Below are 16,203 nucleotides of genomic sequence, written 5' to 3'. Positions count from 1 at the left end.
TCTTTATTAAAATTTATGATATGGCTACTGACTTGTCTACACATCTAAAGCTTTGTCAGCACATCTAAAGCTAATCCTTGCTTATTAAATTACTAGACATGCCAATTTTGTTCACCTGAAATTAGAACTGAAATCCTGTGTTCAAACCTCACCACTGACAAAGATTCACTCTGTGTCCTTGGATATGCCACCTCTCTTAGCTTCAGATGTATTCATGGCCTACATAAAAGTGTGTGTACAAAGGGAATGACCCAGAAAGTAAGAATTTTAGGTCTTGTTTGGGTCAGTGGGTGAAAGTTAAGAACATGCTTAACTGTCTTTTTAATTCAGTACTGCTTAAACACACTTTGCCAGGATTGCAACCACACACTGTGGCAAGCTCTAGAAATCAAGGCTGCAGTTACAATCAGTACAGCTCTATTATAATCAGCAGGGCTCACAACAGTTCATGAGATACTGTAGTACATAAAACAAACAAAACAGTTAAGTTCAGTACAGTGAGAGGGGAAAATACATTTCAGTTCATCCATCACCCTCTCTCTGAGGCTTCTTTAAGGAGAGGATACTAAGGCAAATAAAATGATGGGTTCAGCTCATTCATAAAAGATTTGAGCACAAATAATATCATCATACAAAATGATTGTAAGTATTCCAACTTTTGTAAGTTTAAAAATGAGGTATGTTATGAGCTGTTATTGTCAGTTTCCAAAACGAAATGACACAGAATGATAGGCTGAACTATGCACTCTTGAAGAATGTAGCAGCACAATGACTCTAACTACATAAATACTTTGGAATTCACATTGTCTAAGACTTGCTTCAATTTGACACAAAGCAAAAAGATGGCATTTTGTTTCCTAAATACCACTGAAAAACTTTTCCCTTGACTGATACTGATAACAGTTAGGAATGCTGTGGCACTATGCTTCATGATTCCAAATTACACTCTGGGAGAAGGTCAAAGAATAAAAGCTTCTGGTCATAACCAATCAATCAGCAGTGGATTCTGTATGGAAGGTTCCTTCATCACCCACAAATATGCACCCTCTCCCATTCCCTAATCACACACACACAATAATTGTTATTGTCCCAACCAACAGGTTTTAAAAAGCCATGCCAAAACCTTTTGTAGGCACTCCAATCCAGTTGAGGTAGCGAGTTAATTTCTTAGAAACGTAGGTTTTGCCTCTTGCAGGAAGGCCAATCATTACAATCAGAGTGGGAGAGTTGGTCATATAAGAAGCCCATGCTGTGTAGAAAAAGCAAAGACAAAATCAGTAGTTTCTGTAACTAGGCAGAAAAAGAAAAAAATGTGGACCTAAATATTTTCTGTCTTCCACTACATTCTTTGTCAGGTATTTGCTCTTCACAAGGACATGGCATGTAATTCCCACAATCCAATAGTGGCATGTAGCAGGTGTTGGTTAATGGAACAGGCTACCCAAGCAAAATTAGCCCATGACGGGTAAACACCTCCAACTGAGTATTTCAGAACATCATCAGAACATCAGAGACGCCAATGTTGGATCAGGCCAAAGGCCCATCCAGTCCAACACTCTGTGTCACACAGTGGCCAGAAATACCAGTGCCATCAGGAGGTCCAGCAGTAGGGCCAGGACATTAGGACATTTCACTCAGAGTTAAAATTATTGGCCAATTAACCAGGGCACCTTTCAAGGTTAAAAGAAAATTGTCAAACACAAAGATTTCTCCCCAGATAATAAAAAAGGAACCAAGCTTCCTTTCCAAACTTATTGCATGAGGACCAAAAACACTGAATTGCATTCTAAGTCAATTTAGGATGCAGCAAAATAGACTTATGTCCCCTTTAAATGTGATGTCCAAAAAGATGTATATGTCAATTACACATTAGAACCTTAAGGCATTCTAGCATTCAGAAGTGCGCAGCAGACTTGACTGGAGCCTATTAGGAGGTTTTTTAGTTTCCTATTTGGTGTTTACCTCTTTATAAAATAGTTTTATATACATCCTTATCTATAAGAAAAACTCAATAATTGTTGGTATAATTATTTTATTTTTAGGAACATAAGCTTTGAAAAACAAAAAGAAAACTATATGAAAACAAAAGAGACCACACTCACTAAATGGTATACAAGAAATATTTTATTGAAATGATTTTCAATGTGTTTCCTCCTTTCCCTTTTCTTATGATATGTAAATTTGTTGTAAATTTATTTTATAGCAAAATGATATGAATATGATTGAGACAACATATATTACATGCAAGAGAATTTACTTCTGAGGAAGTCTAGGATCGAAACGAAGACAAAAGCAGGAAGCTTCGTTATGAGACAACATATATTACATGCAAGAGAATTTACTTCTGAGGAAGTCTAGGATCGAAATGAAGACAAAAGCTGGAAGCTTCGTTATATATTGTGATTCTCTTATGTATGAAATGGGATTTTCTATGAATTTATGAATTTTAATCATTTTATTGTTGTATTACACTTTGAGGATATTTTGTATTGTATTTAGTAATTTTCCAATATAGTATTAATTGCATTATAACGTCTCCCCAGTTGTTCCTTTGTAGCTTAGTTAACAAAGCACTGGAGGGAAGTTCCATGAGATATATCCATTATCGAAATCGTAAAGATATATCCATTATCGAAATCGTAAAGAATCAGTAGCTGTGCACTAGAATCAAATTACCCCTGTGTTTCAGATAGGGTTGCCAGCCTCCAGGTGGGGCCTGGGGATCTCCCACTTTTACCACGGATCTCCAGCTGACAGAGATCAGCTCCCCTGGAGAACATGGCTGCTTTGAAGGGAAGACTCTATGGCACTGTACCAGGCTGAGCCCCCCCCCCTCCCCAAACCCTGCCCTCTCCTGGCTCCACCCCCAAGGTCTCCAGGTATTTTCCAAATCAGATTTGGCAACCCTAGTTTCAGAGCATGATCTGGACTTACACGGCTTTCTAGCTTCTACATTGATATATGTGCCAAGGAGACGTTTTGCTCACCATGAGATATTTGCTCATGAAATCACTCCAAATACTCACAGCACTTTTTCTCTGAGACTCGAAGACTTGATGACTTGTTTTCCTGACAGCAACTGTTACCGTTTACCAGCTCTGGGACTGGACCTGAATCCCCTGACATTGCTGCAAGAGACACACACACCTCCTCCCGTCTGGTATCGCCAGGCTCCTTCTAGAAAAATGTGGAACAACGAGGAGCATTATGAAATGCTAAAAGAAACAGTACACGCAGCAATCTGTCTATGAGGTTCCTTCAGCAGGGACGGGGGTGTGTGTGCGGGGGGGGGGGGAGAAACAGAAGCAACACAGAAGTTGCTAGTGAAGGTCATGAGATAAATTGGTAATATTATTTGCAGAAGATTAAGAAAAAGCAGGAAGAAAGGGGTAATTTCCCTCCCCCCTCGTAACCAGGAAATGGTTAGTTGAGGGACCCTTCATTAATCAACACTATTCTCCTCTACTATTTACACACCATCTTAATTGCTAAGGAGCTTCTAGGCTGTAAGGGACTCCGCAGGCCAGCTCCGAATGACTCGCATACCAGTGATCTGAGCGGAGAGAAGACATTTTCTTAGGAGCCCATCTGTCGGTCCAGAGTCTGAGGGCTCCAAATCTTTCCCCCAGCTCACAAAACGACCTCTTTTTTTTCTTTTTCAACACACCCACCTCCGAAGTTCAGGCAGCCCGCGACGGGGGCAGCAAACGACTTGCTTTGGACCGGAGCCAGTCGATCCAGCAGCTCCCAGATGGAAATACTGCCCGCGCAGGAGCTCCTCCAGCCAGACCCCTAAAACAGGTATCCAGGTAACACCTCCCGGTGCTGAGCGGGAAGAGAAGGGCTGTTCTCGCAAGATGTCGATATGTAGAGGCGGTGCAAAGGGCAAATGGGGCAGCGGATACACACAGGCAACGTGAACCTAAGCGACGCGCAAAGACGCAGAAAGGAGGAACTGCAGGTATCGGAAGCGGAGTTGAAAAGCAGGAACATCATAAGCCCTTTTGCTAGTGACTTTCCCAAGGACGCAAACGGCGGGAGACAGGACCCCGCGTTCACCCAGTGGGGTGTCACGTATGCAGGCACGCATGCTCTTCACATGTGTTAATCATGCAAGCCTCTTCCTGGGCATCTATAGCATCCGACGCGTAAGATTATTGGGAGTCCAAGAAATGTCGTTTGGATTGGAAAAACAACAGAAATACAAACGCACGGCCAAAACACATTTGCAGGGCTGGGGTAGTGAAGAAAAAAATATAATGCATTTCTGTCGCAATTACCCCAAAGTAACTGATTACCAGTCTAACCTACAGATCTGCTGTAACATGACCCACCCATCAGCAGCTCCAATTACAAAATAGTGACGGGATAGGAAAGTGGGAGGGCACAGAGAGACGTCACAGCGCGCCAACTCAACTGTTCATTTCCCGCGCAAGCGTAAGGGGGGGGGGAGTGAAGATAACAGTCGCTCTTCCTTGTGCGGTTTCTACTTTGGTTGGGGTGCTCGGAGTGAGGCGGTAACAGCGCAACGCGTTTGAATGTAAGTGAACATGACGCTATGCGTACGTTTGCTACTGGGCTTTCTCTTTTGCTTTTTTCGGGAAGAGGTTTGAATAGGCGATTTAACCTAGGTCTATATATGCTATATTTATTTATTTGATTTAACCTAATGCCTTTTAAACAAGGGGCTATGCTGGCACCTATATCCATCCCTGCAGCCCCATCAGTGAGAGTTTTTGTCTCAAAACAAAGAGCGGCATTTATAAAATAAACACTGGTATACTTTAGCGTGTTTAATCAGTTTACTATTTGTATCCTCGAATGATGTCAGTTGTCTGTGTTCGTGCTTCCTCTTCAGGGCGGTGATTATTGTGTATTGCAAAATATAGACAGTGTGAATAATATTGTGTATATGCTTATGTATAATTAAATTTTAATTTCTGTCTGTGATTAATGGGTCCCGTAGAATGCCGACGCCCTCCACCGACACGCCTTAGAGCTGTCTCTCGCTGGCTCTGTGTGTGTGTGTAGTGGGCTCTCTTTTCTGCAAATTCATAATTATCCCCCTCCCAAGTTCATTGGCACCAAATTCCCACAGAGTCCATCGTACTAATTCATAATTAAAGGATGCAAAACATAAAAAATAATGCGGAATATTGTGGTCGCGGTGCCAGGCACTATACTTTAGAAATGCGCAAATCGAGTCCGCGCTTGACAAGATTAATGTTCTCGAACCGGTAGTTACTGCTCGACCTATTGCTTTGGGAGGATTTGTGTGCTGCCTTGAGTCCCCTTTAAAGAGAAAGAGTGAGGTATGCTCGTGGAGATATTCGAAAATCTTCTTTACGCTTCTGTAAATCCACTGAAGGTTTACAAGGATATAACAATGTATAGGATACACGGAAAGTGTTGTAATTCAAAACGGCCGAGAAGGCGATAGTTCTTACCACCTTTAGTAGAGAGAGACTTTATGTTTCAATCTGAGCCCCCATCAGATCCAAAGAAATCGTGATCTAGATTGGCTGCGACCTTTTCTTTCCAACCGGCAACGAGGAATAATGGCATGACCCGTAGGCAGGACTATTGTAAGCCATTCTGAGCCACTGCCCTCTCCCATAACTACCGTCTGTAAATTGTACTGGAAGGAAAGTTCAGCTTTTCGAAGGAGATGCTGCTGTGCAATCACAGCTACGCTAAAGTCCTGAATTTCTCTGTGTTTTTAATCCGGGCAGCTGTCACCCCCTCTACACAAGGGAAGAGAAAAATGGCGTCAAAAGTAACCAAGAAGTTACCATAGAATTCTCAGGCTGTCGCGGCGGATGTTTGGGACCGCCCACTAAGCTGATTGGATGGTCCGGAGGAGCACGCTTTGCTGCCCCGGACGAAGTGACCAATAGGAAGCCCGAAAGACAGGGACGCGAGGGTTGCTGGGTTGCATGTAATCGCAGCCATTTTGCTGTGGGGGTCTGAAACCCGGCAGCCGCCGCCGGGAGAACTCCGTAGATCGGCGGGAGGGCGGCAGGATGTTACGGCTGCGCTGCAAGGCCAGGAGCGGCTCTTACCCGCTGCTCGGGCTCACGGCACATTCGTGCTTGCGCGAGCTCCAGGCAGCGCTCGCCGCTCTCACCGGGGTACCCGTTCAGGCCCAGAAGCTGCTGCTTGGATTCCCCCCGCGTGGCCTCGACCTCAGCGACGGGGAGCGGCGCCTCGGAGAGCTTGGCATTCATTCGGGTACGAAGCGGGTCTGGCCTGTACATCGTAGGCCTTGGGTTGGGGTAATCTCCTCAGCTTCCCCCCGAGGAGAGGAGGGCTGAGTCTAGGCGTGTGGTACCGTGTGGCTCTGTTGCTGTGCATCTATAATTGAGGATTATCCCCTCATGATATACGTATCTTTCGCTCGCGATCATCTGCGATAGAGACGGCGTTGGGAATAATCTGAACACAACGTTTTGAGCGGCCTTTCTCTTGCTCGCAGTTACTTGGTGCTCTTGCGTGAAACATTGAACAGCACTTAAACCCTGGGTTAACCCTTGAGACGAAAGTAGATGATGGCTGCGACTGAAACACGTTTTTCTGATAGTACCATCCTGAGCATTGTTCCGCCCGTCTGAATGCATTGACGTTACTGGGCTTGGAAGGGTAACACAAGTTTGGATAGCACTGTGACTTGACTGCTGTGGAGAGCAGTAGGAGATCAGAATTTGTTTTTAAACTTTATGTCCCACATTCCTTTTAAGAGCTACCCTTGAATCATAACTATTTTAAGTAGCCATTAAAATTTCTTGTAACAGAGGGGGTATTTATGGCCAAGCAGACCTGTACAAAAGAACTTGTCTGATAGCAGTTTGATCTTGAGCAGTTTGTTAATTAAGAAGTGCAGGCTGTAAATAAAATAAAAATATGTACCAAACACAAGTGGAGAAGGTAATAGTCCCCAAATGTGGCTGGAGAAGTTGCCTACCCAGCCCATGTAAGTGATGTGTGCTCATTTACTGTAACTGGAAAGTTTTTTCAAGCCTTTCTTAAGAGGGTGAAAATAAAAATATTAACATCTATTATGGGTTAGGACAGGAAGCCTTAAAGCAATGACTCAAATGTTTTGACACTCTGTAATTGGATAAAATTGAGGCTTGACAAGGTTTTTGTTACCACCCTTTAATTAAATGATACAGGGGGAGACATTGTCAGCACATTTTTTGAGAGGTTTGTAAGACCCCTCTATAATATCAGTGAATGTGATGGTCTTAAAATGAAAATAGACTCTGAGTTCTATCTGTTTTCTTTTGTCCAAGTCAGGATGACTGCTAGATTAAAATGGATTGAATGCATATCCATGGTAGATTTTAAAGTTCACAGATAGATTTGCTTATGGCTTCAGAAGAGAAAATCCAGATATGTTGATTATAATGTGGTTATTTCTAGAACTGTGCACATTTTATCTCTTGTTTTTACCAACCAGTATCACATACTGATCAGTCAATTCTAAATCTCATCTATGTATATGTTAGCATTTTAATCATAGTTTACCTGCATGTTCAGAGTGTTTCATAATTATTTTGTAATCTGTACAAATTATGCAATGTAGAACTGTTGCATTATGGGGGCAGATAACCTTGGCTGAGATTTCAATTAGAGATGTGTTTAATCAATTCACTGAATCATTTCTCAACTTTTGTTGTATTTTTCTTGACAGGTGATACTCTAATAGTTGAAGAAGATGCAAGCAACCTCAGGACTGAATCTTCCATAGTTACAAAACGGACTGCTCATAATTCAGTCAGGGACACTCTTCCCATGCTTGCCCGGAGAGTTGTTCCTGCAGATAATTCATGCCTCTTCACCAGCATATACTATGTGGTAGAAGGTGGTGTTTATGACCCAGCATGTGCCCCAGAGATGAGACATCTTATAGCCCAGATTGTAGCAAGTGATCCAGAATCCTATAGTGAGGCAATACTAGGAAAGACTAATCAAGAATACTGTGATTGGATCAGAAGAGACGATACATGGGGAGGTGCAATTGAGGTTTCGATTTTGTCTAAGTTCTATCAATGTGAAATTTGTGTAGTGGACACTCAGACAGTCAGAATTGATCGCTTTGGGGAAGATGCTGGCTATGCTAAACGGGTTCTTCTAATTTATGATGGTATTCACTATGATCCACTTGAGCGCAGAATCCCCAACTCAGACATTCCTCCCCAGACAATTTTTTCTGCATCGGATGATATTGTCCTTGCTCAGGCTTTGGAGTTAGCAGATGAAGCCAGAAGAAAGAGGCAGTTCACTGATGTAAACCGGTTTACACTGAGATGTATGGTATGTCAGAAAGGATTAACAGGGCAAGTGGAAGCCAGAGAACATGCCAAGGAGACGGGACATACCAACTTTGGAGAGGTGTGAAATTTTTTGTGAAGGTGGTTTTACCTACTACCTCACTGAACGTGAACAAGCATCCAGGTTTTACATAAGCTGTATTTAATCAAGAATTCATTTAAAGCTTGAAGGCACTATTAAGATAATTATGAATGATGCTCACAGGTTTGCTGTGATTAATGAGTTTACAAGTGCGTATAGAGTGGTGTCACATCCTTCCAACTGATCAGTGTTCTTTTTTATGACTAAGAACTAGACTGCTATTAACTGCTGCATCAGTTCTTGGTAACTGACAGGTGCAAGAATTTGTGACGTATCTTGGTTAACACAAACACTACTGTGGCTGGACTTGTGTATAGAATCACTGATGGAATAAAGTTCTCAGCTCATCTACTGGTGTCTTGATCTACCGCATAGTTATGGTGGTCTCTGTTCATATCTGACAAGATTATTTGCCTCTGCTGTATTTATGCAAAGAGTTGTGTGTGGTTGTATATCTAAAAACAGATTAGCTCAACAATTACTGCCTCTTCATGTCATCCCAAAATGTGTCTGCTTTATGTCACTGAATAAGAGTATGCCATAGAAAATAATGGTCAGGTGATAAAAGGCCTTAACTGGAAGGCCTTGTTTTCAGCATTCTTAAGGACTGGAATGTGAATACAATTTCATGGATATTTAATACATTGGCAGTGGATGCAGTGAAGCTTTTGGGCATTAATGGCATGTTTTTAAAGGTTACCGAAATTGTAACATATTCCGGCAACATAAAGTCAAATATTTTTAGATGGCCTGTATATGAAATTCATTGTATAAAGTGTTTTGCTTGCCAGATGTGCTGAACAGAGGGAAGAATTCCAGTTAACGTTCATCCACTTGATAGATTTATTAAATTTTTACCCCGCCCTCCCAGCCAAGGACAGCTTACATAAGTCACCTAACATTTTTACAATACACATAAAATAGGTTAACAATTCTAAAACCAGAAATATAATAAAGTGCTAGTATCAATAATCTTCTCAGTAAGCGTGGGCATACCAGACCGTAGCTACTACTAGCTAATTGTGCATGGAATGAGTGCAGTTCCAAAAAGATGGTTCTCAGATGTGAACTGCTTTTGGGGGGCTGGGTGGTAGTAGAGAGAGTTGGTCTTATTTTTTTACGCTTTGTTGCCAAATAGGGTTGGTTCAGCTATCTGGAAGTTACAGGCTAGCATCATGACTTGCCTGCTTTATATTTCAAAACACTATTTGTAACCTGTCAGCTGGTAGTGCTACATTGTTCTTTCATTGCACAGTTGACTGGCATAGCCTTTTAGCTTAGTTTTTTAACTGGTTACTTTATCACTGTCTATTATAATATATTCTAATTTTTTAAGTTTTAAGTATCTGCATTGTGCCAGATTATAGCCTTTAATCACTTAAATACTATCTGTATTAGTAAGTTCCATTCTACTAAAGAGTTAAATAGTTTGCTTCTTTAACAAAATAATATCTCAGTATTAAGTAATACAGCTAAGAGTTTTTATTCAGAAAAGCTGCATTGTATCTTGGAGACAAGTTAACTTAAATTAAATTAAATGCAAGATGAGTTGAGAAGGGAGAACCCTGGAAAAGTTTACAAAATGGTAGTGTTGCCACACTGAGTTTTAAAATGCCTTAATGCTCACTACATCATCATCATTGTTTTTTTTACCCCACTCTTCACTACCTGAAGGAGTCTCAGAGCAGCTTATAATTGCTTTCCCTTCCTCTTCCCACCGTAGATACTTTGTGAGGTAGGTGGGGTTGAGAGAATTGTGAGAGAATTGTGACTGACCCAAGGTCACCCAGCTGGCTTCATGTGGAGGAGTGGGGAATCAAACCTGGTTTTCCAGGTTAGAGTCCACCACTTTTAAACATTATACCAAGTAGGAGCAACATCTTAAAAAGGTGAAAATGGTACTAACATAAGAACATTTCTGGTCATCATGATCTCTGTAACCACAATCCCCAAACTTTTAGTAGACATGGCAGCTGAGCTAAAAAGTATATATTTTTTTTCTAGTATCTGTGTACTGTTTTCAGAAATTTTGAAAATACTTGCTTTGCTTTGTCAAAATGGAAGAAAAACACTGGAATACCTTCTAAGTAAAGCAATTTTCTGGAAAGTGTCTGGCTTTTTGCCAGTTTGGTGCAGTGGTTAAGTGTGTGGACTCTAATCTGGGAGAACTGGGTTTGATTCCCCACTCCTTCATTTGCAGCTGCTTGTATGGCCTTGGGCAAGCCATAGTTCTTTCAGCTGTTCTTGAAAGAGCTCTCTCATCCCCACCTATCTCACAGAGTGTCTGTTGTGGGGAGGGGAAGGGAAAGGAGATTGTAAGCCACTTTGATATGCCTTCGGGTAGTGAAGGGCGGGGTATAAATCCAATCTATTCTTTAAATAGCTAAGTGTTTGAAAGTATAGTAAATCAGATTAAATCACAATTTTCTCATGTGAAATTAATAACGGACCTCCCAAAGCCATTCATTTTTGTAAAAGGATAGGGTGTACAACTGCTGTGTGTTTAATCTATGAAGTTGCTGGTGAGGCCCAACATTTTGAACTGACAAAACAGCACAGGGATGTTCCTAGAATAGCAGAAACTGTAATAGTTTGTTCAAGCAGTAGACAGAGTGGGTCCGTTACACCAACGGGGTGGTAATTTAATGTATGATGTCTGTAAATCCAGAGTATTTAATATGTGGTAATACAGTGTTGGAATGAGATCACAGCTGATGTGCAGTATAGGTTTAGGGGTGTACTGCACTTTCATTGTTGATATAGCTACGTTGGTGCATGCTGATGTGCAAAACCACATTTTAAGTCATTCCTTGGAATGATTCTAAGCTATGAATGAATGCATTCTTAACTTTTCCATTGATGAGAACTATAGCTGTTGTGCCCCTATGTGTGGTATGTTGTTTTTGTTTTGGTTATAGTTTGATGTCCCACTGCAAGCAATGGTGCAAGCTAGTCATAACTAACAAGTCATATGGCATTTAATGGTACTTAATGACAGCTGGACTAAGCTCATATGTGACTCTTAAGAGTGCTTTTGAGCATCTCCTGTTGCTGTGCATGTGTAAAAGAAAGTTTTAATGAACTTATATCACATTTCTAAATCTGCTGTTAGCTGTGTAAGGATCTGACTTCACAGCTGCATTTTAACCACCCTGTGATTTTGAGAGTTGCCTGTGTACAGACACATATCTGGAATGCATTTTAGTTTTTCACCCAGCATTTCTTCTATAGGCTTTTACATGTTTACAAATGTATCTGGTATGACAAAGCATAAAACTGTTGGTGCTTGCTTGTTTCAGTTTTCTGGGTAGGTAAGCTGTCAGATAGTGCTACTGATAGGTCACTTAAAGATAGAGCAAATGATGGGATTACATAGATCAGGAATTGACTCATTAATGGGGAGGGAAAATATGCTACTAAATTATTTGCATGTTTACGAAAAGGTTCCACAAGAGTGCACCAGTGATGTATCCTTACCCATATCACTTAAAATTAAAGGGCTGGGAAATGACCTAGAAATCATCTAGAATGTTTTGTTTGAGGTGCTGCAAGAAAGGAACATGGCAGGCAAGAGAGGGGTATTCTATGATTTTATCAGTGTCTCATTGCAGGGGAGTGTTCGAGTTATGTAAGAAGAGAATATTTTCTTTCATACTACCTGTAATGGCAGTGGTGGTGATACCATGGGAGAAGGACAGTAGATGAGTTGCCATAGTGTGCATTTTAAATGATGCAAGATATGTTTCAGTAGTACAAAGCATACATGATCTTTCTTAGTAGGATTTAAGTTCTTAGCTGTAGCTCCTTTCAGGGTAGACCTAAGGTGCTTTGCCCACAGCCTTAATCCAGTACACCAACTGGGCTATGTTTCAGGAAGGCATTTCTGATGCTGCCTTGGTATGATTGTGACTTAAATAAGCAGAAGTGGAGACTAAAGCAAATAAAACAGGCCAAGTAATATTGCCAACCACGGTTCTCTTTAAATTCAAGCCATCTCAAGCATTTAACCTGATTTTTCAGATTATTTTATTTGTGGTTTTCTGTTAGCTTTTAATAGGCATATTACAATGGTTCTCACTCCACAGCTTGCAGAGAGCCATATCTGCAATTACCAACAATCAAAAGAGTTACAACTGCTATATGCCTCATATGCCTCCTCACCAAACACACAGGCATTGATATAACAGTAGCCTTTTCAATTACCAGAGTTTCTCTGTTCATGTAGAGTTGTCTCTATTTGCCACTGATGAACATTAGCAATCCGATTCCTTGTACATCTGTAGTTAAGCTTCCCTCTGCCTTCTTGCTCTCTCCTCCTCAGCATGAGCAGCAGTTCAGGTGAGAGAGTAGGATTGCCAAGGTGTGCAGAACAGAGGAAACTAAGAGTAAAACCACCATCACCTCACTGTGGCCAGTTTGCTCGTTTTCTGGGTGTTTATCATCATTGTGATGGTGGTGATTTTACATGCCCTTCTTTGCAGCTAGCTTGTTCTCCTCCCAGCAATTGCCTGGTTGCTTGGATGAGAGCATGGAGGTTGTGGAAAAGGGTGGGGATTGTTGGCGAAGATAGGCGGCCCTTCCATTGAGTCCCAAGCTCAGGCAGGGTTGCATTCTTTCATCCAGTCCTTCCAGTGGTGGTGGTTCGAAAGCACAAGCTGCCTGGCAACCACAAGCCTTACTGAGCAATGACCTTGCCCATTTTCTTGGAACATGGAGCAGGTATCCCAGTGGGGAATAATACTCAGAAGAGCCACAGGTGGCTCCCAAGCCTCTGAGTGAGTATCACTGGCCTAGTTTATTGCACAAAGACAGCTGTGGTGCAGTTCAGAAGTATACACATGTGCTTACATTGTCTGCTAAAGGTGAATATATTAAACAGTTCATCTAAGACCACATACTTGAAAATAGATTCCATTAAACTTAGTAAAACCTGCAAATGAATATGCTGAAGATGAATTGTAAGCTTGTGATACTGTCTGGAGGGGCCATGGCTCAGTAGTAGAGCAGCAGCCTGGCATGCAGAAACCCTGGCATCTCCCATTAAAAGCTTCAAGTAGGAAGTGATACGAAAGACCTCTGCCTGGGGCCCTGGCAAGCTGCTCAGTCTGAGTAGATAATGATCTTGATGGACCAGGGGTCTAATTTAATGTATGGTAACTTAATGAATTCTTTTGTCTGTTCAGTATTGATAAGTAAGACCTATTTTTCTTTGGATTTCTTCCTGTGTTTTTCACTGGTTGGCTTGGACTACTTTATCGTAATTTGCCTGCTTGAGAAGCAGGTAAAACAATCTCTTGAAAGTGATGTGCTAACTAACTGTATGCCATTTCAGCAAAGGTGCTATAGGTTGACATATTTCTTTTGTGAACATGTGTTCTGTAAAATGTTTTAATTTTTGAAATATATTTCAAAAGTCATTGTTCTGTTGCTTCTTTGCTGTTAGATTTTCATTGGACAATATTTGACAAAGAAATGTGGTAATTATAAGAAGTGGGATATTAGTGTTTTGTACATGTTTTAATTGCAAGAATAGGGTTTTCAGACAAAATGCTTTCACCAGGTACATCAGGTTGATATGGCTGAAAGCATTGACATTGTCTGTGGTGATGCACTACCCCCTTCCCCAATCCTGACTATCAGTAACAGCTCTGTCAACTTAAGGAGAAAACAGTGTACGAACTGTTGTGTTGCATCCAGTGTTCCCTCTAAGGTGAGTTATTGTGATCCAGCTCACAGTTTTTTGTCTTAGTTCAGGAAGGATGGCTCCAGAATAAATCCAGCAGCCAAATTGCTCACTCACAACTTTAATGCCATTAGCTCACAAAGTAGAATTTTTGCTCACAAGACTCCACAGCTTAGAGGGACCATTGGTTGCATCATGTCAAAATCCATGTATTTAAGTCTTCTGTTTCCAGCAGCAGCCTATACGTATCTGGAAGTTTGCATTTGGGGCACGGAAGTGATGCCCAGCACCTAGTTATCAGAGTCATTTGAACATGGAAATTTTATTTTACTATCTTGGCTAATAGCGACTGATAGTCCAGTTCTTTAAGTCACCTAAGGCATTGACCATGATCGTGTCTTAGAGTAGTTGACGTCCTTTACTTAGTTGTGTACTGTATGAAGTTTGTTTGGTCTGTCTCAAACATACCACAGCTACATTGATTTCATACTGCTCAGAATTTGGATCATTCTCTTCAGACTACATCTAAATGCTTATGCTGCTTGTAGGGAACATGCATGCCTTCCCTTGATCTCCATTTATATAGGAATTACAGGTGCACATTTAACTGTTGTGACCAAATAGTCCATCAAACAGTTTGCACACGGTTCAGAAAACTCTACAGCTGGGCCTATGTCACAATCTCAACTAGATCAGGAATAATTTTAAAGAAATCACTGAGGAGCCCTTGTATCTTTTCCTCATAGTAAAATCCTTTGTCTGCCATGTCATTAAAAGGTAGCTCCATATGCTTTATCTCACACCAACTTTACTGCCATACACTCTTCTTTTTTTCTGTTGCTGCTTCTGATTTCTCTAATGAAGTAGGGTCAGAGATTTAGACAGTGCTTAATTGAAGGAAGGAAAGGGAGTGAGTGCTGAAGGAATTCACTACAGAGGTCCCAGTTTAGCCTGCAAAGATAAAGCATCATCTTGACACTAATTTGTTGCTGGAAGGTCTGCAAAGAGAGCTTGTGTTTGCAAACATAATACCATACAAGGGGACAGTTTGGGCAGTCAGCCAACAGATATTAAAAGAAAAACAATGGACCAAAAGTAGTTTGGAAAAACACATACAGAGAAAATAAATATGTTTGAAAGGTACAAAAACCCTGCTGTACTTTGGCAGCCAAACATCAGTAAAAAGCCTGTTTGAAAGTGACCCAAGAATAGGCACAGATCTGCCAATGCCTGTGGTTTTCATCTATATATCTAATAGTAAAGGTGCCCCCTGCGTGCGGATATCTAAATCTGCACGTCTGGGGTGATCCCCAGATGTGCAGGAAAATGTAAAATACGCAGGGAACGCTCTTGGAACGGCTTCGGTGCTGGGGGGAGAAGGCTTGGCAGACCCGCTGCCTTCAGTTGGGGAGGAAGGAGAAATTTCGGCAGGCCAGGAAGGGGGAAAGCACGGTGGGCTGGCGAAGCGCCACTGACGCCACCGGGTGAGGGACGACAACACTGCTAGGGGAGGGGGAAGCTTGGCGGGTCAAGGTCAGGCCTCGCCGTGGGTGCCGGGGACAGAGGAGAAGGCTCACCTGCGGCTGCAGCTCCTGGGGAGCATCTCCCCCCCGCGCAAGTATCGCGGGTTCCGTTCTTGTATCTATCTATATATAAAAGAAAGTCCCCTCACTGTAAAAACAATGCCCAGGTCAAACCGCTGGACCTAGAGACAGCAAATTCGGGGAGAGCGCTCCCACTGTGGTGTATGTACTAAGAAGGGATTTTTAGAAATTCGACCCCTAAGTGGGTCAAAAGGGAGGAAATGTGCTCCCCCCATTGACTCCTATGCGGCTGCCAGGCAGCTGTCTCCCTGCACCCCCCACTCTCTCATTGGTCAGCTGCAGATCTCAGAGTTCTGAGATAAAAAACCCCAACAGTTACAGGGGACTGCAGACAGCTAATGACAGCTGAGGAAATCGGGAGTGGCCAACAAGCACCTTTGAGGTTCAGTAATGCTGCTGGCCCAGCCTCTCCGATGGCTTCCAACACACTCTCCCCACCTCCTACACCTAACAGGCAGTTGTCTGTCGGGTGCAGCCCCACCTCCACAGTGGCTTCTAATA

At 42.0% G+C, this 16,203-nt stretch overlaps 2 protein-coding genes across 2 annotated transcripts in view; one reads left to right on the top strand and one right to left on the bottom strand.

The window, feature by feature from the left end:
• Positions 1 to 4,264, bottom strand: part of PFKFB2 (6-phosphofructo-2-kinase/fructose-2,6-biphosphatase 2) — a 43,349-nt gene extending 39,085 nt beyond the window's left edge. Inside the window, exons 1-3 of the mRNA XM_015427813.1 lie at positions 3,478 to 4,264; positions 3,027 to 3,177; positions 1,124 to 1,249 (exon numbers count right to left, since the gene is read on the bottom strand). Of these exons, the coding sequence (XP_015283299.1) occupies positions 1,124 to 1,249; positions 3,027 to 3,177; positions 3,478 to 3,480 (280 nt within the window). The 5' untranslated portion in view covers positions 3,481 to 4,264. The remainder of the gene's footprint in view (positions 1 to 1,123; positions 1,250 to 3,026; positions 3,178 to 3,477) is intronic.
• A 1,693-nt stretch (positions 4,265 to 5,957) lies between these two features.
• YOD1 (YOD1 deubiquitinase) lies at positions 5,958 to 9,664 on the top strand. Its single transcript, XM_015427826.1, has 2 exons — positions 5,958 to 6,231; positions 7,694 to 9,664. Exons 1-2 carry the CDS (start codon positions 6,024 to 6,026, stop codon positions 8,398 to 8,400), a joined length of 915 nt encoding a protein of 304 aa, XP_015283312.1. The 5' UTR covers positions 5,958 to 6,023; the 3' UTR covers positions 8,401 to 9,664.
• Positions 9,665 to 16,203: the final 6,539 nt, after the last annotated feature.

This window comes from Gekko japonicus, unplaced genomic scaffold, assembly GCF_001447785.1.
Source record: "Gekko japonicus isolate JY-2015 unplaced genomic scaffold, Gekko_japonicus_V1.1 scaffold413, whole genome shotgun sequence".
NCBI classification, from domain to species: domain Eukaryota; kingdom Metazoa; phylum Chordata; class Lepidosauria; order Squamata; family Gekkonidae; genus Gekko; species Gekko japonicus.
The sequence above is the reverse complement of the archived record's forward strand: the minus strand, read 5'-3'. Positions and strand labels throughout refer to the sequence as shown.

What these genes read in the sequence shown, in the direction of transcription:
- YOD1 (XM_015427826.1), top strand. Translation starts at nt 6,024, where the DNA reads ATGTTACGGCTGCGCTGCAAGGCCAGGAGCGGCTCTTACCCGCTGCTC. An exon ending in AGAGCTTGGCATTCATTCGG is followed by an intron (nt 6,232 to 7,693) that starts GTACGAAGCGGG and finishes TTTTCTTGACAG; the next exon opens with GTGATACTCTAATAGTTGAA.